This window comes from Monodelphis domestica, chromosome 1, assembly GCF_027887165.1.
Source record: "Monodelphis domestica isolate mMonDom1 chromosome 1, mMonDom1.pri, whole genome shotgun sequence".
Taxonomy (NCBI): Eukaryota; Metazoa; Chordata; class Mammalia; order Didelphimorphia; family Didelphidae; genus Monodelphis; species Monodelphis domestica.
The window spans coordinates 298,646,273-298,671,299 of record NC_077227.1 but is presented as its reverse complement, the minus strand read 5'-3'; the positions used below and the strand labels follow the sequence as shown (position 1 = coordinate 298,671,299).

Genomic DNA, 25,027 nt, shown 5'->3' with positions numbered 1-25,027 from the left:
AGCCAATACACAGTATTGACTCCAAGACGGAAGGTAAGGGTTTAAAAAAAAATTTATAAACCATTAAGTGCTATACAAATGTGAGCTGTTTTATGATCACAAAGGTGAGAGATGCTCTACTCCTTAAGAGATAGTCTTATATGCTATAATGACTTAGAAGACAAATTTTTGGTAATGAACCTTTTCTGAGCTTAATAGAGTGATTTTGCTGACACAGTCTGCTGAGTTCCTACTTAAAGGAAGTCTTATCTTGAAAGGACTTGTCAGAACTTGTGCCCAGGTATCATTCTTACAATGAAGCATTAAAGGAGGACTTTCAGTGTAAGATTATTATTATTATTACCATAAATTATAACGATGAAGATGATGACTACCACTACCTTCAGCCTTGATCACTGACTCTGGACTCACTTCTTGCATGCTTGATGAGGGAATCACTTACCTTTCAGTGCTTCAGGGTCACCCAGAATGCGGTTCAGGGTTTCTGGAGGAATTTTTTTAAATGCTTCATTGGTTGGGGCTAAGAGAGTGAACTGACCATCACCTTCCAGCAGAGTATTCAGGCCTGAAGCAGCCACAGCAGCCTAAAACAAAAGGGAATAAGACCCCCATTAAGGGAATTAGATTCAAGTTTTTGTTTAAAAAAGTAAGTGCCTACTGTGTACCAGGTGTCAAGTATGCATTATGACAATGAAGACTTCCAGTATTTCCTGCCCCAAAGATGCATGTAATCCTACTATATGCTACTCTGGCTCCTCTGACTCTGAATAAGATTCTTTTTCTCCAGGGAAGAAAAATTTAAAGCATATATAGGGGCTCACTGGATTGAGAATCAGGTCTAGAGATGAGAGGTTTGGGGTTCAAATCTGACCTCAAACACTTCTTAGCTGTGGAAAGTCCCTTAACCTCAATGGCCTAACCCTTACCACTCTTCTGTCTTGGTTCTAAGACAGAAGGTAAGGTTTTGTTTTGTTTTTTTTAAATTAAGTTTATGAAGTTGATCTTACACTGACCAATTTTTAAAGGGTTTAAAATTTTGATGGAAACTCAAAGCATTGGGTAAGTAAAGAGTATTTCTACCCACTAAGTGCCTGGTACATGTTCCATATATGTGATCCTTATGTTTCTATATTTTGTTTCTTTTTATTTTCTAGGAGTATTCATTGTGATGTAGTGAAAAGAACACTGCATTTGGAATCAGACAGCCTGACAGCCTGGGTTCAAATCCCAATTCCATTACCCTCATTTATTCTTGAATAAATCTCATATTTCTGAGCCTTGAGGCAATGTTCTTCTTGTTCTTGAGGCAAAAGTTCTTCTTCCAGAAAAAGAAAATGTTGAACTAGATCTCATAGGACCAAGTTTTATTCTCTAAGTCCTATGACGTAGCAAATTAAAACAACTCTGGGATACTACCTCACACCTATGAGATTGACTAAGATAAGAGAAAAGGAAAATAACAAATACTAGAGGGTCGGTGTGACTATAGGTACACTATTGGAGCTATAATCTAGTCTAAATAATCTGCAGAGCTTCAAACTATACCCAAAGTGCAATAAAACTGTACGTCCAAAGGAATTAAAGGAAAAAGGCCCATATGTACAAAAATATTTATAGAGGCTCTTCTTGTGATGGTAAAGAATTGGAAATTGAGGGGATGCTCATCATTTGGGAAATGGTATATGACTGTGATGGAAAGAGATGATTTCATTAAAATGTCTTCCTGGGAAGACATATGAACTGATGCAAAATGAAGTAAGGAGAACCAGAAGAATAATGCTCACAATAACAGTATTATTATAAAGAGAATTATTTATGAAACACTTAGCTACTCAGATTAATACAATGATACACCACAACTTGGAAGAACTCATTAAAAAATGATATACAGCTAGGGGACAGCTGGATGGCTCAGTGGATTGAGAGTCGGGCCTAGAGATAGGAAGTGCTAGGTTCAAATCTGGCCTCAGACATTTCTCAGCTGTGTCACCTTGGGCAAGTCACTTAACCCCCATTGCCTAGCCCTAACCACTCTTCTGCTGTGGAGCCAATACAGAGTATTGACTCCATGATGGAAGGTAAGGGTTTAAAAAAAATGATAAAACTCTGAGTGTGGATTAAACATATTTTTCCCTTTTCTTTTTGTGTTATTTTTAACCTAGAATATGTCTAGTGCAGAAATATGTTTTCCAGGATTTCATATATATAATTGGTATCATGTTCCTTGCTTTCTCAATGAGTGGGGAAAGGGGGAAGGGATAAAGAAAATTTGCACCTGAAAATAAATTTTAAAAATTTAAATCCCCACAAGGGTTATTCATTATGATGAGCTGGGATTTATACCAGGAATGCAAGGATGGTTCAAATATTAGGAAAACCATCCATATAACTGACCACATCAACAAGTAAACCAAAAAAAAAAATCACATGATTATCTCCATAAATGCAGAAAAAGCCTTTGACAAAATACAACACTCATTCCTATTGAAAACACCAGAAAGCATAGGAATAGAATGACCGTTCCTAAAAATAATAAACAGTATATATCTAAAACCATCAGCAAACATAATCTGCAATGAGGATAAACTAGAAGCCTTCCCAATGAGATCAGGAGTCAAACAAGAATGCCCATTATCTCCTCTATTATTTAACACTGTACTAGAAATACTAGCAGTAGCAATTAGAGAAGAAAAAGAAATTGAAAGTATTAAAATAGGCAATGAGGAGACCAGGCTATCACTCTTTGCAGATGATATGATGGTCTACTTAAAGAATCCTAGAGAATCAACTAAAAATCTAGTGGAAATAATCAACAAATTTAGCAAAGTTGCAGGATACAAAATAAACCCACATAAGTCATCGGCATTTCTATATATTTCTAACACATCACAGCAGCAAGAATTAGAAAGAGAAATTCCATTTTAAACCACCCTAGACAATATAAAATACTTAGGATTTTATCTGCCTAGACAAACACAGGAACTAGATGAACACAACAACAAAACATTTTCAATACAATTAAAACTAAATCTAAATAATTGGAAAAACATTGCTTATGGGTAGGATGAGCTAACATAATAAAAATGACAATGCTACTCAAACTTATTTACTTATTTAGTTCCATACCCATTGAACTACCAAGAAACATTTTTACCTAATTAGTAAAAAACCATAACAAAATTCATTTGGAAGAACAAAAGATTAAGGATATCCAGGGAAATAATGAAAAAAAAAATGCAAAGGAAGGTGACCTAGCAGTACCAGATCTCAAACTATACTATAAAGCAATGGTCATCAAGACAGAAAGGAGGGTCAGTGGAATAGACCTGGGATAAGTGTCCTCAGCAATACAGTCTATTATAATCCCACAGATCCCAGCTTTTGGGACAAAAACTCACTATTTGACAAAAACTGCTGGGAAAATTGGAAGACAGTATGGGAGAGATTGGATTTGGATCAATATCTCACATCCTACACCAAGATAAATTCAGAATTAATGGATGAATGACTTGAATATAAAGAAGGAAACTATAAGTAAATTAGGTGAACACAAAATAGTGTACTTGTCAGATCTTTGGGAAAGGAAAGATTTTAAGACCAAGCAATAATAGAAAAAAATTACAAAATGTAAAATATTTTGATCATATTTAATTAAAAGGGTTTTGTATAAACAAAACCAATGCAAACAAAACAAGAAGGGAAGCAACAAATTGGGGAAAAAATCTTCATAACAAAAACCTCTGACAAAGGTATAATTACTCAAATTTATAAAGAGCTAAATCAACTGTACAAAAAAAATCAAGCCATTCCCCAATTGATAAATGGGCAGGGGACATGAATAGGCAATTTTCAGATAAAGAAATCAAAACTATCAATAAGCACATGAAAAAAAAATCTCATAATCATAGAAATACAAATTAAAACAACTCTGAGGTACCACCTGACACCCAGCACATTGGCTAACTTAAAAGCAAAGGAAAGTATCTGAATGTTGGAGGGGATGTGACAAAATTGGGACATTAATGCATAGCTCGTAGAGTTGTGAATTGATCCAACCTTTCTGGGGGGCAATTTGGAACTATGTCCAAAGAGCACTAAATGACTGAGTACCCTTTGGCCCAGTCATACCACTGCTGGGTTTATACCCCATAGAAATAATAAGAAAAATGACTTGTACAAGAATATTCCTAGCTGCACTCTTTGTGGTAGCAAAAATTGGAAAATGAGGTGATGCCCTTCAATTGGGGAATGGCTGAACAAATTGTGGTATATGTTGATGATGGAATACTATTGCACCCAAAGAAATAATGAACTGGAGGAATTCCATGTGAACTGGAACAACCTCCAGGAAGTGATGAAGAGTGAAAGGAGCAGAACCAGGAGAACATTGTACACAGAGGTTGATACACTGTGGTACAATCAAATGCATCGGGCTTCTCTCCTAGCAGCAATGCAATGATCCAGAACAATTCAGAGGGATTTATGAGAAAGAACACTATCCACATTCAGAGGAAAAACTGTGGGAGTAAAAACACAGAAGAAAAACAATTGCTTAAACACATGGATCAACAGGCATACGATTGAGGATACAGACTCTAAATGATCACCCTAGTGCAAACATCAATAATATAGAAATAGGTATTGAACACGGACACGTAAAACCCAATGGAATTGCACATCGGCTATGAGAGGGAGTCGGGGGAGGGAGGGAAAGAAAAAGACTTGTTATTAAGGAAAAATATTCTAAATTGACTAAATAAATTAAATTAAATTTTTAAAAGAAATTTTAATCTCATGATCTATTCTTATAAAATAATGCCTTTGGAAAGGGTTTTTTTGGGGGTAATGCAGAAAAGGCTATAGAACTCAATAGTGAAAAAGAAATGGTCACCATGGTTTATTGGAAAGAGTTAGATTCATGTTCAACGGATCTCTGTTCAAATCCAAGCTTAGCCATATAACTTAATCTATTTGGGCCTCAGTTTCCTCATATATAAAAAGTAGTGCCTATATTAGATGAACTCTAGGTCCTTTCCAGCTCTGAATCTATGATCCTATCCCCCTTAACAACTCAGCTAGTTTATGGAAGAATTATATTCATGCCAGTCTAGATGCAGAATTTTTCAATTTAGACTTGTATATCTCCAGGAAAGGAGTCACCACAGCACCCCATACTCCCTAATTTTGGTGTCTCGTAGCCATTGTGGCCAGGGAGGTTTCCTCTCAAAGAATCATGAAATTGCTTACAAAACAGTTTCATTTCCTCTTGTTCATACAAATGTCCAAAGAAACCTGTGAAGGAGGAAATTACTTTTCTATACCCACACAGACAAAATTAAACATCTGACTTCCATATCTCAGTTATTGCTGTCACCACTGGAAGAGGTTATGATGAAAAACGAGTATGGCCTTATGCAAAGTGTTCTAAAATTATTTCTTGACAGTCTACTTGTTCTAGTCTAATAAATTGAAAGCCAGGGTCTATAAGAGAGGGATTTCTACCTCTGAAACTAGAAATAAAACCATTAATTTTTGCACATTAGGTAAATCGCACTGGAAGGGTTTTCACTAAAGGAGACTAGGGCTAAGAAGGAACTTATCTGCAGGGTGGCTGCATGGGAGAAGAGTGTCTATTCTTACTAAAACATTAAGCATGTTTTAAGTGCAATAGTTTCTATGCTCTGAAGGGCTACAAGGGCAATCAGCCTCCTCTAAATTTTAGCATCCTACAGTAAAGTCCCACTCACCCATCCTTAACTGAATTAATTAATCTGAAACTAATGTTTTCTTACATTGTAACAGTTGTGGATAAGTAGCTAGCCTATCATTCAACAAGTTGTGAAATAAAAGATGGCATAGTATAGTAGGAAAAAAAAGAGAATTGAACTTAATGTCAGGCACCCTTGGGTTCAAATCCTGATCTTTGCCACTTATTATATTGCTATTTAGAAAGTCATGGCCCTTAATCCTCAGTTTCTTCACCCATAAAATGAAGCAAATAATATTTACATTATTTATAGTATTATTGGAAGGAAAGTGCTTTGTAAACCATAAAGCATCATATAAATGCAATTTGCTATTATTTATAATAAAATATAAAAATACATAATTACTTATACTTGTAATGCCCAAGTAGCAAGTAAAGAAGACATAAATGCCTTTAATCAAAATGGGTCCAGTGTTTCATTTTTTCAAGGGCCTGAAGAGACTCTTAAAAGACCATGCAAGTTCTCCCCATATGTTGCGTTCTTCAAGCAAAAGTCAAAATGTGACCTCAATTATAATAATAATAACAAACAAGTGAGCTACTCTTCAGTGTCCAAGAAAATCTTTCTCTGTTTCTGCTAGTGAAGCCAATATGATTAGAAAATTTTTCAACCAAGAAGGAGAGATCTGGATGTAAGCTCACTGGAATAAATGGTGGTTTTGTTTTTTTGGTTTTTTTTTTTTAATATATAAATGTCAAAATATTGATATCCATGATTCATATTTTGAATGTTTATTCCAAACCTTCCAGCAAATTAAGAATTTTTTTTCTGACCACTCAAATATTGCTGTTCTAAAGCCACTTATTGAATCTATCTGAACAAATAGCATTTGTCTAAACAAAACGCTCACCCGAAGGGTTTCAAATGTATCTTCAATCTCAATGAACTGTTGGATGTTGTTGGTAGTGGTGGAAATGACTTTATCTATAAGATGAACCACACCATTAGTAGCATGGTGGTCTGCTTTCAGAAGCCGAGCACAATTGACAGTAACAATCTGTAAGAGAAAAAAAAAGAAAATAGCAGTTGGGACAGAGTGGAAAACAAACCCTTAAAATGAAGACTCCAGTTTCATTTCCTCAGAGTGCTAATGATCATGATTTAGCCATTTTTCATACTTTCAGTTGAACTCCAAATGAAATCTAGTGCTATCAATTCAAATGACCCCATTCTGTGGGTCACTTCAGCAGGGTGAGTTTCTACACCTAATATTTTTTAACCCTTACTTTCTATCTTAAAATTAATACTATATATTGGTTCCAAGACAGAAGAATGATAAGGACTAGGCCACGGAGTTAAATAACTTGCCCAGGGTCACACAGATAGGAAGTGTCTGAGGCCAAATTTGAACCCAAGACCTCCCATTTCTAGGCCTGCTCTCAATACTGTGTTGCCTAATAAAAACTCCTAATTTTGCCAAGAGTTTTGTCTGGTCAAATAATAATTATATTCTATGTTTTGTGGGGTTCCTCATGTAATTTAAAATAATTCTGACTGGGCTCATGATTTCAGTGGTATAATTTCTAGGTCAGGAATAAAGATTGGCCTCTATTCTATAATTTGGGGCTTTAAAGAAGCAATGTGAAAGTGGAAAAAGAATTGGTCTCAGAGTCATGAAGATCTGGGTTCAAGTCTGGCCTCTCATATATACACATGGGTTGTATTAAGCTACCCAACTCATTTAATCTTTCAGTGTCCCAAAGCAACTCACTGAAATTAAAATTAATGGTGGAAAATATAGTTTAATAGCCATTACAGCATTTTGTGTGACTTTGTTTCTCTTTCAATGCTGTATTAAATGTTTCTTTTAACCTAATTTCATTTATATAAAACAATTGTAGTAGAGAGTTACAGTATACAGGTATCCCTTCCATATTAACTTTCCCCATCATGGTTCTAAAAATATGTGGGTTGTAATAAGAATTTAAATGGGCATTTTGGGGGGAGGTCAAAATAAGTTCTGAAATACAGAAATGCATAAAGTGTGCATAGTATTATAGAACATTAACATTGCTTATCTTTCAATACTATAAACACCCCATAAAAATTTTTAAATTCAGACTTCTTCCAATGGATGAAATGGAAGGCCAAAAAATTTTATTCAAATTTTCCAGATTACCAGGTGCTGTTTCACTAATCCCCAGATGTGGAAAGGATACTAGGAATTGTCTTTAGGCTCTAACAATTACTCTAGGGATTATCCATGATCTTAATATTTGTTGTTGTTTTTTTTTGTTTTTTAATGTTCACTAAATAAACACTGATTACATGATCACTAGGTACCAGGTACTGTGCTAATCACTGGGAACACAAAAAAAAAGTTAAAAAAAGATAAAATAGTTCTGGGGAGTCAAAATGGTGGCTTAGAAGCAGCAAATGTCGATTCCTCTGTGAAAACCCTTCCACACCAATCAAAAACAAAGTGCTTTGAGGAGAACAGAAAACCAAATACAATAACAGGATAGAGCCAGTGGATCATCCTGCTGGATTCAAATTAAAAGGTACACGGAGAAGACTGATTTCTTAGATTTAAGGCAAAGAATGAAGGAAGGTTCCAAGACCCCTCCCCCATCTACTGTGTGTGCTGAGACTCCAGTGGTTGGTGGGATCTCAGGATGATGGCTCTAGTCCAAAGAGAGTGCCTTACTACCACAGCTACTCAAGGCTCAGGGCCATGACCACAACTGGCAGAAAGGCAGCTGGAGGAGAGGGAAAGAGAGGAAGGCAACCTGGTTGCAGCCTTCAGGCACCATGCCTCCATCTTAGGCCTTTGACTCTGGAAGTTTTGGCCTCAAGGCACATTTGGCGCTGCAGATCAGCTCAACTGGCTTAATCTAGTTTATCATTAGTGCAGATAAGAAGCCTCCAGAGGGCAGAAAAGCTAAGTCTCCAAAATCCCTTCACCATCTACTGTGCTGAGACCTGCAGTAAGAATATGACTGACTGGGATCCCAGGGCAAAGGCTACAACTGGGACAGAGTACCTTGATACCATCACCAGAAGCTCAGGACTATAACAGGGCTGCTGACAGAAAGGAAGAGAGGATGATGAGGATAACTACCTTCAGCCTCATACCTTCATTTACACCTTCAGCTTCTGCTGGCAGTTGAGGAAGATCTGACCTCAGGGTACATTAATATAACAGGTCTAGGTAAGGTTTAAAAAAAAAAGAAACATTGGACTGCCAGAAAATCATGACAAAAGAAAAAGCCTAGACATCATTCTACAGAAAATTATCCAGGAAAATTGCCCTGATATTCTTGAACAAGAGAGTAAAATATAAATTGAAAGAATCCACAGATCACCTCCTGCATTAAATCCTCAATTGACAACATCTGGGAATATTATAGCCAAGTTCAAGAACTTTCAGACCAAGGAAAAGATACTACAAACTGCTAAAAGGAAACCATTCAGACATCATGGAGTCATAGTCAAAATTACACAGGATCTGGCTGCATCCATACTGAAGGACTTAGATGGCATAGAATATGATAGTCTGGAAAGAAAGAGAACTGGGTCTACAACCAAGAATCAACTACCAAGCAAAACTGATATATTCTTGTAGGAGAAAGTATGGTCATTTATTAAAATAGAAAATTTCCAAGAATTCCTGAAGAAAAGACTGGATTTAAGCAGAAAATTTGATGCCCAAATTCAGAACTCAAGAGGATCACCAAAAGGTAATTGAGAAAGGAAAAAAAAAATTAAGGGACCCAATAAGTTCAAATGATTTGCATTCCTATATGAACAGATGATATTGACAATTCTTAAAAATTATTTTTATCATCAGGATATCTATAAGAAGTTTACTTAGAGGGTAGAGTGACAAATTATATAGGATATGTCAAAAATCTAAAAACCTAGGTATAAAAAAGAAAATAATACTAAGAGAAATGGGGAAAGAGTTAAAATGGGATAAATACATATTTCATAAAGAAGTGCACAGAGGGGAGGGAGGAGACCAATACAATAGAAGGGTGGAAGAGGTTGGTGACCAGACCTAAATCAATTGTACAAAAAATCAAGCCATTCCCCAATTGATAAATGGGCAAGGAACATAAATAGGCAGTTTTCAGATAAAGAAATAAAAACTATCAATAAGCACATGAAAATGTGTTCTAAATCTCTAATAATTATAGAGATGCAAATCTAAACAACTATGAGGTATCACTTCACACGCCAATATGACCGCAAAGGAAAGTAATAAATGTTGGAGAGTGAGTGGTAAAATTGGGACACTAATGCATTGCTGGTGAAATTGTGAATTGATCTAGCCATTCTGGAGGACAGTTTGGAACTATGCCCAAAGGGCTTTAAAAAATGCCTGTCCTTTGATCCAGCCATACCACTGCTGGGTTTGTATCCCAAAAAGACAAAAGGGAAAAAATATGTGCACAAAAATATTTATAACTGTAGTGGCAAAAAAAAAATGGAAAATGAGGGGTGTCCATTGATTGGGGAATAGCTGAACAAATTGTGGTATCTGATGGTGATGGAATAGGAATAATGAACTGGAGGATTTCTATGTGAAATGGAAATACCTCCAGGAGCTGATGCACAGCAAAAGGAGTAGAACCAGGAGAACATTGTATTCAGAAAGTGAAACACTGTTGCACAATAAAATGTAACAGACTTTTCTACTAGTAGTAATCCAATGATCCAAAACAATTCAGAGTAATTTATGAGAAAGAATGCTATCCACATCCAGAGAAAGAAGTGTGGGAGTAGAAATGCAGAAGTAAAACATATGATCAATCACATGGTTTGGTGGGGATATGATTGGGGATGTTGACTTTAAATGATCACTCTATAGCAAATATTAATAGTACAGAAATAGATTTTGTACAATGATACATGTAAAACCCAGTGGAATTGATGGTCAGCTCTGGGAGGGGAGACAGAGAGGAGAGAAGGGAAAGAACATGAATCATGTAACCATGGGAAAATATTCTTAATTAATTAAATAAATATATTTTTTTTAAAAAACAGTTCTGGCCTTTGAGGAGATCACAATTTAATAAAGGAAACATCTGGGAAGTCATGGAAAACAGTCAATGCAAATAACCTGAGAGCAAGGATGTTGGTGTCATTGGATCTCATTGTCTAGGGGTGGAATGGGAGGGGTACATTGTAATGCATAAGAAAACTGGAAAGGTGAAGTGAAGCAGATTATAAAGGATTTTCAATCCAGAACGGAGGACTGATCCTGGAGGTCATTGTCACTCTTTGATTAATACAGAGAGGTAAGATTCTACTAACCTTTGGTTACAGAAAAATCCACTACTGGATTAAGATTATGTAAAGAATTACTAGAGTCAGTTATTTTAGAGATTAGCACATGGCATTAATGCGGTTAACAGCATGAGTTCAATTTTTGTGTAGCAGAGTAAGCTTTGCTCTGTTTCAAGCCTAGGGTTCTGCCCTTGCATATAGTTAGTTGCCCATTTCACAAAGAATACCATTACTTACAAGTGACAACAAGTAAAAGGGTACAAATGGTTCAATAAAGTTCACCTTCACTAATAACCAACGGAATTGATTGGATCCATGATTTCTTTGGTAGGAGTTTCTGGTGAGGAATTACCTTGATTAATATTTTTTTGGCATCTTCTCTATAACTTAGAGACTTGGAGAGTTGCCTATGGCACTAAGAAATTAAATATTTCATTCAGGGATACAAACTAGTATGGGTCAGGGGCATAAATCACTCCAGTCTTCCTGGCTCTGAGGCTAGCTCTCTCTCTCCACTGTACCACACAACCTCTCATATAAGAGACAACTACTCAGAAAACAAGTCCCACTGAAGATGGTAGGTCAAGAGCATCATCTTTACTGATAAAGAGCAATAGCATATGAATACTATTTTAAGTTATTTTTATTTTTTATTATAAGTATACTCTGAAAAACATCATGGCATAGTGGGTCAGATAGAAGGCTAGCCTTAAGAGACAGGAAGACCTGGATTCAAAATCTGCCTCTGAAAATATATTGTGTAACTACAAGTAAGGGATTTAACTTCTCAGTTCTCTAGGAAAATGTCAAAAGACTAAAAAATACAGACAAGTTCCTTGATCTCTATCAGTGGAGGGAATTACTATAGAGTTTGATATCTTTATTGAAATTACAGATTGATACAAAAAAAAAAGAATTCTTACCCCATTGGGGTAATGATGGATATGAATATCTGAATTCTGATACATAGAGGTGAGTGTTGTTCCATGTTTCAGTTCATCAGTAAGAACTCGTCTGTCTACCATGTGGTATCGAAGAGCATTGAGTAGTTCAACGTTGACATTGCTGACCAAGGAATCCAGAACTTCCTGGAAGAAAGAAAGGAAGGCAAGAAAGGAAAAAGGTTTGTGGATCTGGTAATCCTCTGATGACAGTTCCTTTGTCTAGCATCTGATACTGGATGAGGTTAGTCACAATTTTTAGATGCATTTATCTTCAAAATAGTCATTTAGTAAACAGCAAGTAAAAAGAGTTTTAAATTCAGGTTTCAGTTGGTTTCAATAAGGGAAAATGAGGAAAGTAAGTTTCCTTATGTGACTTATGTTTACATTTATTTATTTGTAGATTCCATCCATGGCACAATTTCACCCCCATTATACACTAACTTTTACAGAAACATAAATGTCTCTGACAAAAGAAACAAGAATATACCAGAAGTAAATGATTACTCTCTTACAGCAGAAAGAGCAGCCCAGGCCTCATTGCTGGGAGCAAAAATTGTGAAACTTCCTGGGCCTTCCATCTCAGGTCTCAGTTTCTCAGTCCTGTCAGTGTAGAGTTGAGTAGTGGTAGATCCAACAATACCCAAGGTCTCATAAATGTTTGAAAGAGGCAATGCTGAAAAGATCAAACAATATGTTTTAAATTAAAAAAAAAAAAACATTAGTTGTCTATACCAGAGAGGTCTATCTCAGTCCACAAAACTGCTAAACTAAATTAAAATGTTTAACAAAATAAATACAGATACAATATAGTTAAGATAATGTTGATTTGTGGTTTTGAATATGTAGAATACAGGAATCCCTTTCTATTTTAATTTGACCACACTGGTCTATACCAGTCCAACACATAGTCTCCCTCTACTACCTCTCTACTACTACAAGACATTTAATGTTTGATGTGTTAATGCCACAGTGAAGCCCTGAGAGGTAAATATCTTTGAAAACACAAGTGCTAAACTTACCCCTAGGATGATCACTGTATATTAAAGTCATCTCAATTATTTTCTCAAAAAATTTTAGGTAGAACAGGATAATAAAATATAAAAGAGTTTTACTGATTTGAACCTAATTATTTCAAAAGGTGTTAATTTAGAAAAGAGTAGGGCTGAACAAGCCTTTTCTTCATTGTCCAAGGCCGTTAACTGCCAATCCTAGAAACACTTTTATGAACTTAGAAATACCCATTTACATGCTCTCCAAAATCAACATGTGAGTTACAAATCATATCTTTTTCATCCAGGAAACTATTCAACTGGCCCACTGAAGATCTCTAATAGAGAATAATTTGAATGAATGAACTTCAGAATCCTCGTTTGAATTACTGAACTTACTTAAAAGGAATTATATTTTATTTCTTTAGAAGCATTTTAAAAATTTGAAAAATTTGAAACATTCTGTTCAAAGAACATGGATATGGATATGTCAGGTAATGGGCTAAGATATATGCATTTTTAGTAGATGTTAAACTGAGTTCTAGTGGTGATATGATCTCTTCTGTCATTCTCCAAGCTCCCTTTTGTCCCCTGGTGCCTGCTATCCTTTTGCCAGTAACACAACTTCCCCTCTGTGGTGCATATTTGCACACCCTTTCTGTTGCCATGGTACCAACTGTTATTGCATAGTTTTTAGGACGTCATTTGATAGTTTCTGGGGGAGTTGGAAAATATATCAATAAAAAAGAAATTCATTCATGGCTAATTCAGTCCATGGGGGAAGGGAAGATGTTAAAATAGAAAAGATATTAAATAAAAGACTTGAGGAAAATTCAGCTGTGTCATACCACTTGTTTTCTGTGACTGGTAATTTTTTCATCTCATATTCTCTAAGCTAGATTTCCAAATCAAAAGTTATTTTTCTCCACATGACTCTAATGTGATAAATATAAAAGGAAGTACTCATCACAAGGACAATTTGAGAGATATAGACTGATTTTGATTGTCCCATTGCTCTTTTCTATCTACATTAGAAAGAAAGATCAGTGGGATCCTATATGTCCTTTCAATTTCATTTGCTTTCCAGCAGGGATTTTCTACTATGCATTTCCATCCAAATCAGAAATGAGATGGACCATTAAGCAAACACTGCTGCCAAGCACTGCTTGGAATTGCTCCCAACTTGCTTCAACAATCAAGATGAATAAAAAGCAGTGAGCTCATTCCACCTAAGCTTACCCAAGAACATCTTCAAAATTAGAGCTTGGTTCACCAGATTCATTCAGGGAAAAATAGATCCATCTCCCTGCAGTCAGTAATAACAGCACAGGAAGAAAAATGAGCATTGCTTTTAGCTTCTATTCTATCAGACTGTCTTCTACTGACCATACCAGCATAACACTTAGAATTATCAGGAGAATATTCAGAAATCTATCTCATTCAAAATCTAAAAGTGTCATGGAATACTAGAGCTGCTTCCTTTTTACCCCCTTCTAGAATCCTGACTCATTTTAGCTCCCTATTATGCTTTGTCAACAATTTTTACCAGCAGGACAGCCTTTTTCTCCAGGGACCTTTTCATATCCAGGACAGCATTCATAACTGATGATGCTAGAATGAGAGAGATCATGTGTTAGGATAGATTTTCAGAGACTTTTTCAAATGCCCTCTCTTTTCATTATAATTCCCCCAAGTATTATCTTTCATATTTAAATTAAAAAACAGCAAAATAAGACAGTAAGCTTCAAAGTTTCTTCAGAAGCTAATTCAACTTAGTTTAATAAACATTTTCTAAATGCCTATTATTCATTCACTCATTTATTCAATGCTTTATTTGTTTAAAAAAAAACTTTGCTGCAATAATAGCCTACATTTGTGTAGCGTATTTTATAATATATGATCTCATTTGAATCATACAATAGCCCTGTGATACAAGTGCTATTATTATCATGCCCAATTACTAGATGAGAAAAGAAGGGCTTCTTAGAGTTGATTAATTTGCCTAAGGTCACACAGTTGATTGTCTTCAAATTATATAAATCCAGCATGCAGTTCACCTCCGTGGGTTTTTTTCTTCCTCTATGCTAGATATTGAGACAAATCTGGTAAGATCTGAATAAGATATGCTCTTGTCTTTTAAACAGCTGGCATTCCAGTAAGAGAGGATGACAAAAAATTGTGATGCAAAGTAATATAGTATTTTAAGCAGGCAAAACCAGAGTATGATGGGAGCACAAAAGAGAGATATCACATCTAACTTTTGTTATTCAGCCATTTTTCAGCTATGTCTAACTGTCCACTTTTGGGGTAGCAGGTTTCTTGTCAAGGACCCTGGAGTAGTTTGCCATTTCCTTCTCTAGCTAATTTATAATAACTGAGGCAAAAGTAAAGTGACTTGTCAGGGGTCACATAGCTAGTAAATGACTGAGGCTGGATTTGAACTTAAATCTTCTTTATTTCAGGCTTAATGGTCTATCTACTGTGCCACCTAGCTGCATCAATTAAGTCTAACTAAGGGAAGAGAATGGAGATAAGGGAAGACTTCATGGCAGAGATGACATTTGACACAGATGGCATTTTTGAGGAGGTGTTCCAAGCATAAAGATCAGCACAAACAAAAACTAAAGGTCCAGAGATTCAGGATATGTTATTCATTTGGTGGAAGAATAGAGGGGAAGGGGCATAAAGGAAAATAAGGCCAAGATTATAGTTAGAAAGATAATAGACTAAGTATCTCATTTTATAGAGAAGTAAACTGTCCAGAGAGATTTTACAAGGTCATATATGTTGTAAGTTACAAGTCAGTATTCAAGCCTACATCTTCTGATGCAAAATCTAGTATGGCCTAGATTGAGACCCATTTATGAAGAACCAGAAATGCCAGAGTAGGAACTCTAAACTTTATTCTTCAGACAATGAGGGCCTCTGAAGTACCTTGGCCTTAAATTAGCATGATATAGTAGGAAAATCTTGAGCATGGGAGTTAAGAAACCTAGTTTTGGTTCTGTCACTGGCTCATTATGTGACTGAGAAAATTACTTCCCTTTTCTGGAGCTCAGTTTTCTTTCCAAAATGAGAAGTTTTAAGTAGATGGTCTCTATGGGAACTTCTAGTACTGAAGAATGTAAATGATGAGAAGTAAACTAGTCTATAAACTAGTCTAATATTTATATTTATGAGACTTTGAGATTCAATTTAAAAACTTATTTTTTTTATTTATTATTTAAATGGTCAAGAGGAAAACAGGATGAGGAGGCATAGGAGAGTTACAGTCTTCCATTACTTTTGCTGATAAAAGCATAGATCCACTGGAATATTTGAGGGTTTTTTTTTTAAGACATATTAGAAGTAAGTACATAAACTTTCCATTTGAGTTTAAGTGCAGTGGAATAGTTAAAAAATTGAAATTATGATAGTTCAAAACCTTCTTTCCCACCTCATGTCAATTCATTATGAAAATGTTACTATCGAGAATTATTTACTGCTTGCAATAGAATACAGAATTTAACTCCATGGAATTCTTAGAGCTGCACCACTTATATATATGGGGGGGTTGGTATATTGAAAAATTATTAAATCATTGGTCAACTTTTTTTTCAAAGTCCCAAATTTAAGAGTTAGAATTCTAGGATAACAGGACCAGAAGGCATTTGAAGAACACATTAGTTCAGTAGTGGACAGCCTAGAATTATTCAAGGGAATCATTTACATGAGCATCATATGCATCACTGTTTAGGTAACCTGTTCAAGTCAATTTCGGTTTTTCTTCCACTGAACTCAGCCTTTTAGCTTCATCCTATGAAAATGCTAGAATTTTTGTAATCCATCTGTCCCAAAAAAGTTTTCCATGAGTCCTGGAGGATGAAATAGTTTCTCTGCTCAAAGAAAGAGATGGTTAGGTAAAGGAAGTGTCAATATAGGGAAGGGAAGATTGAGACTAAGGAATCAAGGAAAATGGAACAAGGTGGAAAGAAATACAAAGAGGTTCAAACACCCATCCCTAATCTACCAAACAATGTATAAAAAGCACAATATTGAATCAGAATGAAGAAATCCAGAAATAGTCACAGTCTTTTTTTTTCTAGTCTAAGTGAGCATAGGATGTAGACAAAAACAAGTGCGGTATGCAAATATGAAAGATAAGATCTGGTCATGAGTATGCCAGAAAGGAGCTAAATCAGGGCAATCAGGAGGTCCCAGACCCATACTGAGACATCCTTAGACCAATATCATGGCACAATAATGGAAAATTTCTTGATACTATCTATTTTTTGTTCCTGGTATTAAAGGGTGAGAAGTTGCCTCTAGGGCACTGAGGGAGTTCATAAACAAGAAGCAGCAGTGTGGCTCAGATACCAAGAGCAAGGCCAGTTGGTAAGAGAGGTCCTCAGTCCCAGGTTATAGCCTCACCTGAATCCTGCAGAATCAGAACAAGAATCAAACAAGGAATCCTGCAGTTCTGTCATTCTGAATTAGCAAAGTTTTCCAGTAATTGATGGTAATTGAGACCAGCAATGGTCTACTGTTGTTCAGATGCCAAAACCAGGTCAAGAACTTACAAAAAATTCTGACCATATTAGTGAACCTATGGCACATATGTCTGAGGGGTCTACTAACCTTCCCCTCTCTACATGTGCCAGTGGACATTTCTCACAAATGCCTGTCTGCCCAGCAGCCCAATGGGAGTGCTTCCGCCTTTCCCTATCTGAGGTAAGGTGAAGGATTCACATGAGGTGTGAGGGTTGCCAGTTGGGCACTCAATCTCTGCTATAGAACAACACAACATTAGATATACCTAAAAAAGACAACAGGATTAGCTCAGACTTTTTTTTTTCAAAAACTGTCTTTATTCTTTTTTTTTCCTTTTAAACATTATTTTATTTGGTCATTTTCAAACAATATTCATTGGAAACAAAAATCATTTTCTCTTCCTCCCCCCACCCCCCAACACCCCTCCCATAGTCAACACGAGAATACACTGGGTATCACGTTTCCTTGATTTGAACCCATTTCCATGTTGTTGGTATTTACATTAGGGTGTTCATTTAGATTCTCTCCTCAATCATATCCCCTCAACCCCTGTAGTCAATCAGTTGCTTTTCCTCGGTGTTTTTACTCCCAGAGTTTGTCCTCTGCTTGTGGATAGTGTTTTTTCTCCTAGATCCCGGCAGATTGTTCAGGGAAATGGCATTGACACTAATGGAGAAGTCCATTACGTTCAATTGTACCAGTGTCTCAGTCTCTGTGTACAATGTTTTCCTGGTTCTGCTCATTTAGCTCTGTATCACTTCCTGGAGGTTGTTCCAGTTACCATGGAATTCCTCCACTTTATTATTCCTTTTAGCTCAATAGTACTTAATCACCAACATATTACAATTTATTCAGCCATTCCCCAATTGAAGGGCATCACCTCATTTTCCAATTTTTTTTCCACCACAAAGAGCCCAACTATGAATATTCTTGTACAAGTCTTTTTCCTTATTGTCTCTTTGAAGTACAAACCCAGCAGTGCTATGGCTGGATCAAAGGGCAGACAGTCTTTTAGTGCCCTTTGGGCATAGTTACAAATTGCCCTCCAGAATGGCTGGATTAATTCACAACTCTACCACCAATGAATTAATGTAAAGGCTTTGCCACATCCCCTCCAGCATTCATTACTTTCCTTTGCTGTCATGTTAGCCAATCTGCTAGGTGTGAGGTGATACCTCAGAGTTGTTTTGAATAGCCTCTCTCTGATTATAAGAGATTTAGAACACTTTTTCACGTGCTTATTAATAGTTTTGATTTCTTTATCTGAAAACTGCCTATTCAGGTCCCTTGCCACTTATCAATTAGAGAATGACTTGATTTTTTGTACAATTGATTTAGGTCTTTATAAATTTGAGTAATCAAACCTTTGTCAGAACTTTTTGATTGTTTCCCAATATGTTGCTTCCCTTCTAATTTTAGTTACATTGGTTTTGTTTGTACAAAATCTTTTTTCATTTGATGTAGTCAAAATTATTTATTTTACAGTTTGTGACTCTTTCTAAGTCTTGCTTGGTTTTAAAATCTTTCTCTTCCCAAAGGTCTGACATGTATGTATACTATTCTGTGTTTGCCTAATTTACTTATAGCTTCCTTCTTTATGTTTAAGTCATTCACCCATTCTGAGTTTATCTTGGTGTAGGTTGTGAGGTGTTGATCCAAACCTAATCTCTCCTACACCGTCTTCCAATTTCTCAGCAGTTTTTATCAAATAGTGGATTTTTTTCAAAAAACTGGGTTCTTTGGCTTTGTCATAGACTGTCTTGCTGAGGTCACTTACCCCAAATCTATTCCACTGATCCTCCTTTCTGACTCTTAGTCAGTACCAAATTGTTTTGATGACCGCTGCTTTATAATATAGTCTGAGATCTGGGACTGAAAGGCCTCCTTCCTTTGCAATTTTTTTCATGATTTCCCTGGATGTACTTTATCTATTGTTCTTCCAAATGAACTTGGTTATGGTTTTTTCTAATTCCATAAAGAAGCTTTTTGGTAGTTCGATGGGAATGGCACTAAATAAGTAAATTTGGGTAGGATTGTCATTTTTATTATGTTAACTCGTCCCACCCATGAGCAGTCAATGTTTTTCCAATTGTTTAGATCTAGTTTTAACTGTGTGGAGAGTGTTTTGTAGTTGTGTTCATATAGTTCCTGTGTTTGTCTCAGCAGATAGATTCATAAGTATTTTATATTGTCTAGGGTGATTTTAAATGGTATTTCTCTTTCTAATTCTTGCTGCTGAAATGGGTTAGAGATATATAGAAATGCCGATGACTTATGTGGGTCTATTTTGTATCCTACAACTTTTCTAAACTTGTTGATTATTTTTTTCCGCTAGCTTTTTAGTTGATTCTCTAGAATTCTTTAAGTAAACCATTATATCATCCACAAAGAGTGATAGCTTGGTGTCCTCATTGCCAATTTTAATACCTTCAATTTCCTTTTCTTCTCTAATTGCTACTGCTAGTGTTCCTAGTACAATGTTAAATAATAGAGGTGATCCTTGTTTTCCTCCTGATCTTATTGGGAAGGCTTCTAGTTTACCCCATTGCAGATGATGTTTGCTGATGGTTTCAGATATATACTGTTGATTATTTTTAGGAAAGGCCCTTCTATTCCTCTACTTTCTAGTGTTTTCAATAGGAATGGGTGTCATAGTTTATCAAAGGCTTTTTCTGCACCTTTTGAGATAATCATGTGATTTTTGTTGCTTTGCTTGATGATATGGTCAATTATGTGGATGGTTTTCCTGATATTGAACCATCCTTGCATTCCTGGTATGAATACTACCACCTGGTCATTTTACATTTTTGCATCTATATTCATTAGGGAGATTGGTCTATAGTTTTCTTTCTCTGTTTTTGACCTCCCTGGCTTTGGGATCAGTACCATGTTTGTGTCGTAAAATGAATTTGGTAGAACTCATTCTTGGCTTATTCTGTCAAATAGTTTGTTTAATATTGGGATAAGTTGTTCTTTGAATGTTTGATAGAATTCATTTGTGAATCCATCTGGAACTAGGGATTTTTTCTTAGGGAATTCTTTGATGGCTTGTTCAATTTCTTTTTCTGATGTGGGGTTATTTAGGTAATTTATTTCTTCCTCTGTTAGTCTAGGCAATTTATGTTTTTGGAAGTATTCATCCATATCACCTAGATTGCCATATTTGATGCCATATAATTGGACATAGTAGTTTTTAGTGATTACCTAAATTTCCTCTTCATTAGAGATGACGTCTCCTTTTTCATCTTGGATATTGTCAACTTGGTTTTTTTCTTTCCTTTTTTTAGTTAGACTGACTAGTACTTTGTCTATTTTATTTGTTTTTTCAAAGTACAAGCTTCTAGTCTTATTTATTAAATCAAAAGTCCATTGACTTTCAATTTTATTAATTTCTCCTTTGAGTTTTAGGTTCTCTAATTTAGTCTTCATTTGAAGATTTTTAATTCATTCGCTTTCTAGTTTTTTAATTTGCTTGCCCAATTCATTGACCTCTACCCTTCTTAATTTGTTAATATATGTACTCAACAATATAAATTTCCCCCTGAGTACTGCTTTTGCTGCATCCCATAGGTTTTGAAAGGATGTCTCACGATTGTCATTTTCTTCAATGAAACTATTAATTATTTCTATGATTTGTTCTCTCACTAGTCTGTTTTGGAGAATTATATTATTTAATTTTCAAGTAATTTTTGATTTAGTTCTCCATGTACCCTTACTGATCATTATTTTTATTGCCTTATGATCTGAAAAGGTTGCATTTATTATTTCTGCTTTTCTGCAGTTGTATACCATGTTTTTATGACCTAGTATATGGTCAATCTTTGTGAATGTGCCATGTGCTGCTGAAAAGGTGTATTCCTTTTTGTCCCTATATTTCTCCACATATCTACTAACTCTAATTTTTCTAAGATTTCATTCACTTCTCTTGCCTCTTATTTATTTTTTGGTTTGATTTATCTAGTTCAGATAGAGGAAAGTTCAGCTCTCCCACTGGTATAGTTTTTCTATTTCATCCTTGAGCTCCACTCATTTCTCCTTTAGAAATGTGGATGCTGTGCCATTTGGTGCATACATGTTGAGTACAGATATTTCCTCATTTCCTATACTACCTTTTATCAAGATGTAATTGCCTTCCCTATATCTTTTAACTAGATTTATTTTTACTTTGACTTTGTCAGATACCATGATTGCAACTCCTGCCTTCTTCTTATCAGTTGATGCCCAATAGATTTGGCTCCACCCTCTTACTTTCACCCTATGCATATCTACCATCCTCATGTGTGTTTCTTGTAAACAGCATATGGCAGGGTTTTGGATTCTAATCCACTCTGCTATTCGCTTGTGTTTTATGAGTGAGTTCATTCCATTCACATTCAGTTATGATTACTAGCTGTGTATTTCCCAGCATTTTGATTTCTACTCCTGATCCTGCCTTTTCTTCTTTCACTATTTCCTTCTACACTAATGTTTGTTTTTAATCAGTCCCCCTAGTTTCCACCCTTATTTTACTTCCCTTTCTACCCCACTCCCTTCTTATTCCCCCTTGATTTTCCCTGTAGTCTTTCTAAAATTAACCCCATGCCCCTCTCTCCCTTGTACTGCTTCCCTCCTCACCATTCCTTTTGTTACCCTTCTACTCCCCTATAGGGTGCAAATCTATTCTCTTCCCCAATGGATTGGATTGTTCTTCCCTCTTTGGGTCAATGTCAAAGCACTTAAGAGTTGAGCATTTCCTATCTCCAACTGCTTTACCCTTCCAATGTATTGATGTTCTCTCCTCTCCCACCATGAACTTCTTTGTGACATAAATTTACCCCCATTTGTGTCTTTTCCTATTTCTTTTAATACTAACCTATTTTAGCTCTAATTTTATATATATATATATATATGTGTGTGTATATATATACACACATACACATATGTATGTATTTATGCATGAATATATCTATATACCTATTTATGTCTTGTCCTTTCATTCTATACAGTTTTTCACTGTTCCCTCTAACTGTACTTCTTTTTGCTTCCCAGGCAATAACAAGTTTTTAAGAGTTACCAATGACCTCTTTTCTTTTAGGGATACATATCATTTTGACTTATTGAGTATCTTTAAAAAATTTTTGTTGTTGTTGTTGTTGTTGTTTTGTTTTGTTTTTATTTTTCCCCTCTTTTTTAATGATCTTTTTATGATTCTCTTGAGTTCTGTGCTTGGACATCAAATTTTCTGTTCAGGACTGGTCTTTTCTTTACAAATTCTTAGAATTCTTCTCTTTTGTTGAATGACCATACTTTCCTCTGTAAGAATATAGTAAGTTTTGCTGGGTAGATGATTCTTGGTTGTAGACCTAGTTCCCTTGCTTTCCGGAATATATATATTTTTAATTTTCATCTGAATACTTTATTGTATTCTTGCCAGTGTACAAAACAAAAATCAATGAAAATTCAGAGAGTTAGATGAGAAAGTATGACACAAGTTCAAATTTGGATGATTAACTTGGCACATTGTTACACACAGATTAAATTTTTGTGCAGGCTTAGAATTCTCTCCTTTGAATAGTCACCAATTCACATCACAACATCAATTCACATCACAGATCCAAATATGAAGACTGGATTCAGAAATCCTTTCCATGTAGCTTCAGAGCATCTTGCTACAGGAATGAACAGACTTTTGGGGAACAGAAAGAATTAGTACTGGAAGATAACCCAGTCAGTAGGGGATCATTTTGGGCATTTTGCAGGCAAAACTTTCCATGGCTTTCGGTCATTCAGTGTGGATGCAGCCAGATCCTGCATCATCCTCACTGTGGTTCCGTGGTATCTGAATGACTTCTTCTTGGCAACTTGTAATATCTTTTCTTTGGTCTGATAGTTCTTGAATTTGGCTATAACATTCCTGGGTGTTGTCAGTTGGGGATTAAGTGCAGGAGGTGATCTGTGGATTCTTTCAATCTCCACTTTTCCCTCTTGTTCTAGGATATTGGGGCAGTTTTCTTTAATAATTTCCTGTAATATGATGTCCAGGCTTTTTCTTTTGTCATGGTCTTCTGGTAGACCAATGAAATTATCTCTCCTTCAACGATTTTCTAAATCCTCTGCTTTGTGAATGAGATTCTTCATATTTTCCTCAATTTTTTCATTCTTTTGGTTTTGTTTTATAGTGTATAAAATATATAAGTATAATATATAATTAATATATAATAATATAATATAATATGTTAGTGACCTTGTGAGGTCACTTAATTCTAGTTGTTGTAGTCTGGTTCTTAAAGACTGGATTTCATCCCTGGCTTTTTGGTCATCCTTTTCCTTCTGGTCCGATTTTCTTTGTAGGTCATCTTTCATCCTCTTTACTTCATCTTTCATCTCCTTTTTCTCATGTTTCATCTACTTCACCTCATATTTCATCTCCTTTGCCTCATTTTCCAGCTGGTTGTTTTTGGCTTTCAAGACACTATTTTCTGTTTCCAGATGATTTATCTTAGTTTTTAAGTTCTTTTCTCAATTGTCCTCAGTCTCTCTTAATTGTGTTTTGAATTGCATTTTGAGTTCTTCCAAAGCCTGTATCCAATTTGCTGGGATTCCTGATTTTTCCTTTGCTGATCCTTCCCCCTCTGTTTCATTTGCTCTTTGCTCAATACCTGTACAGAAGCTGTCTATTGTAATTTCTTTCTTTTTCTGTTGTTTGCTCATATTTACCCCTTCTTTGCTCCCCGTATTTGTCTGTGCTCTTGCTCCTCTCATTTTGTTTTGGTTTTGGGGCTGTCAGTTTCCCCTCTTGGAGCTTTGTCAGATCTCTTGGTACAGTCTCTGGGGGAGGAATATTAGCTTCCTTGTCCTCTGGAGGCTTTTGATCTGATTAAGTTCAACTGGGTTGGTCTGGATGTGCCCAGAGGCAAAAACCTCCAGTGAGACTGGAACCAGATGGAAGAACCCAGCCACGGGGCTGCAGGCTCTTCAGTCTCTCTGAGGCTGCTTCCCTACCACCTGTGTTGGATGCTCTGAGCCTGGCCCAGGTTGCTCACAAGGTAGACCCTCCTGACCAGCACCTTTGCCCGCCCAGAGGTTCCCTCAGCCACTGGGGACTCAGCGCTCTGGGTTGGGGGGGAGGGGTCCTGGGACCTTCCTTCTGCCTTCCCCTTACACCCCAATGTTCTCAGATTCCAGCTTTTTGGGGGGGCGTACCTTTTCAATTGAGTCTAGAAGGAGGGTTCCCCACCTCTGTCCGGTTGTTAAGTTTGAATTTCAGTCCCCTAGGAGCATTCAGTTTGTGATCAGTAAGGAAGAGTTCAGAGGTCTGAACTTTTACTGCTTCTAATTTCTAAGTCACCATCTTGACTTCGCCCCTCTCAGACCTTTTCTACACACAGTTATTACAGCAAGTTTGAAGTCAAGAAATAGGCTGGAAGAATGAGCAAACAAAGAAAAAAAGAAATTCTGCCTACCGGAGGCCATCATACCCCGACCAATTGACAAGGTCATAGTCCGAGGAAGGAAGGTCAGCAAAGGATACCCTAGAATGAGGGCCCCCTGCTGATCCCCCTTTGTGATTTCTTTCCCCAAATTT

At 36.1% G+C, this 25,027-nt stretch overlaps 1 protein-coding gene across 1 annotated transcript in view; it reads right to left on the bottom strand.

The window, feature by feature from the left end:
- TGFBI (transforming growth factor beta induced) overlaps positions 1 to 25,027 on the bottom strand; it is an 88,677-nt gene that overhangs the window by 22,278 nt on the left and 41,372 nt on the right. Inside the window, exons 3-7 of the mRNA XM_001366978.4 lie at positions 14,480 to 14,544; positions 12,457 to 12,617; positions 11,924 to 12,088; positions 6,619 to 6,765; positions 443 to 584 (exon numbers count right to left, since the gene is read on the bottom strand). Of these exons, the coding sequence (XP_001367015.1) occupies positions 443 to 584; positions 6,619 to 6,765; positions 11,924 to 12,088; positions 12,457 to 12,617; positions 14,480 to 14,544 (680 nt within the window). The remainder of the gene's footprint in view (positions 1 to 442; positions 585 to 6,618; positions 6,766 to 11,923; positions 12,089 to 12,456; positions 12,618 to 14,479; positions 14,545 to 25,027) is intronic.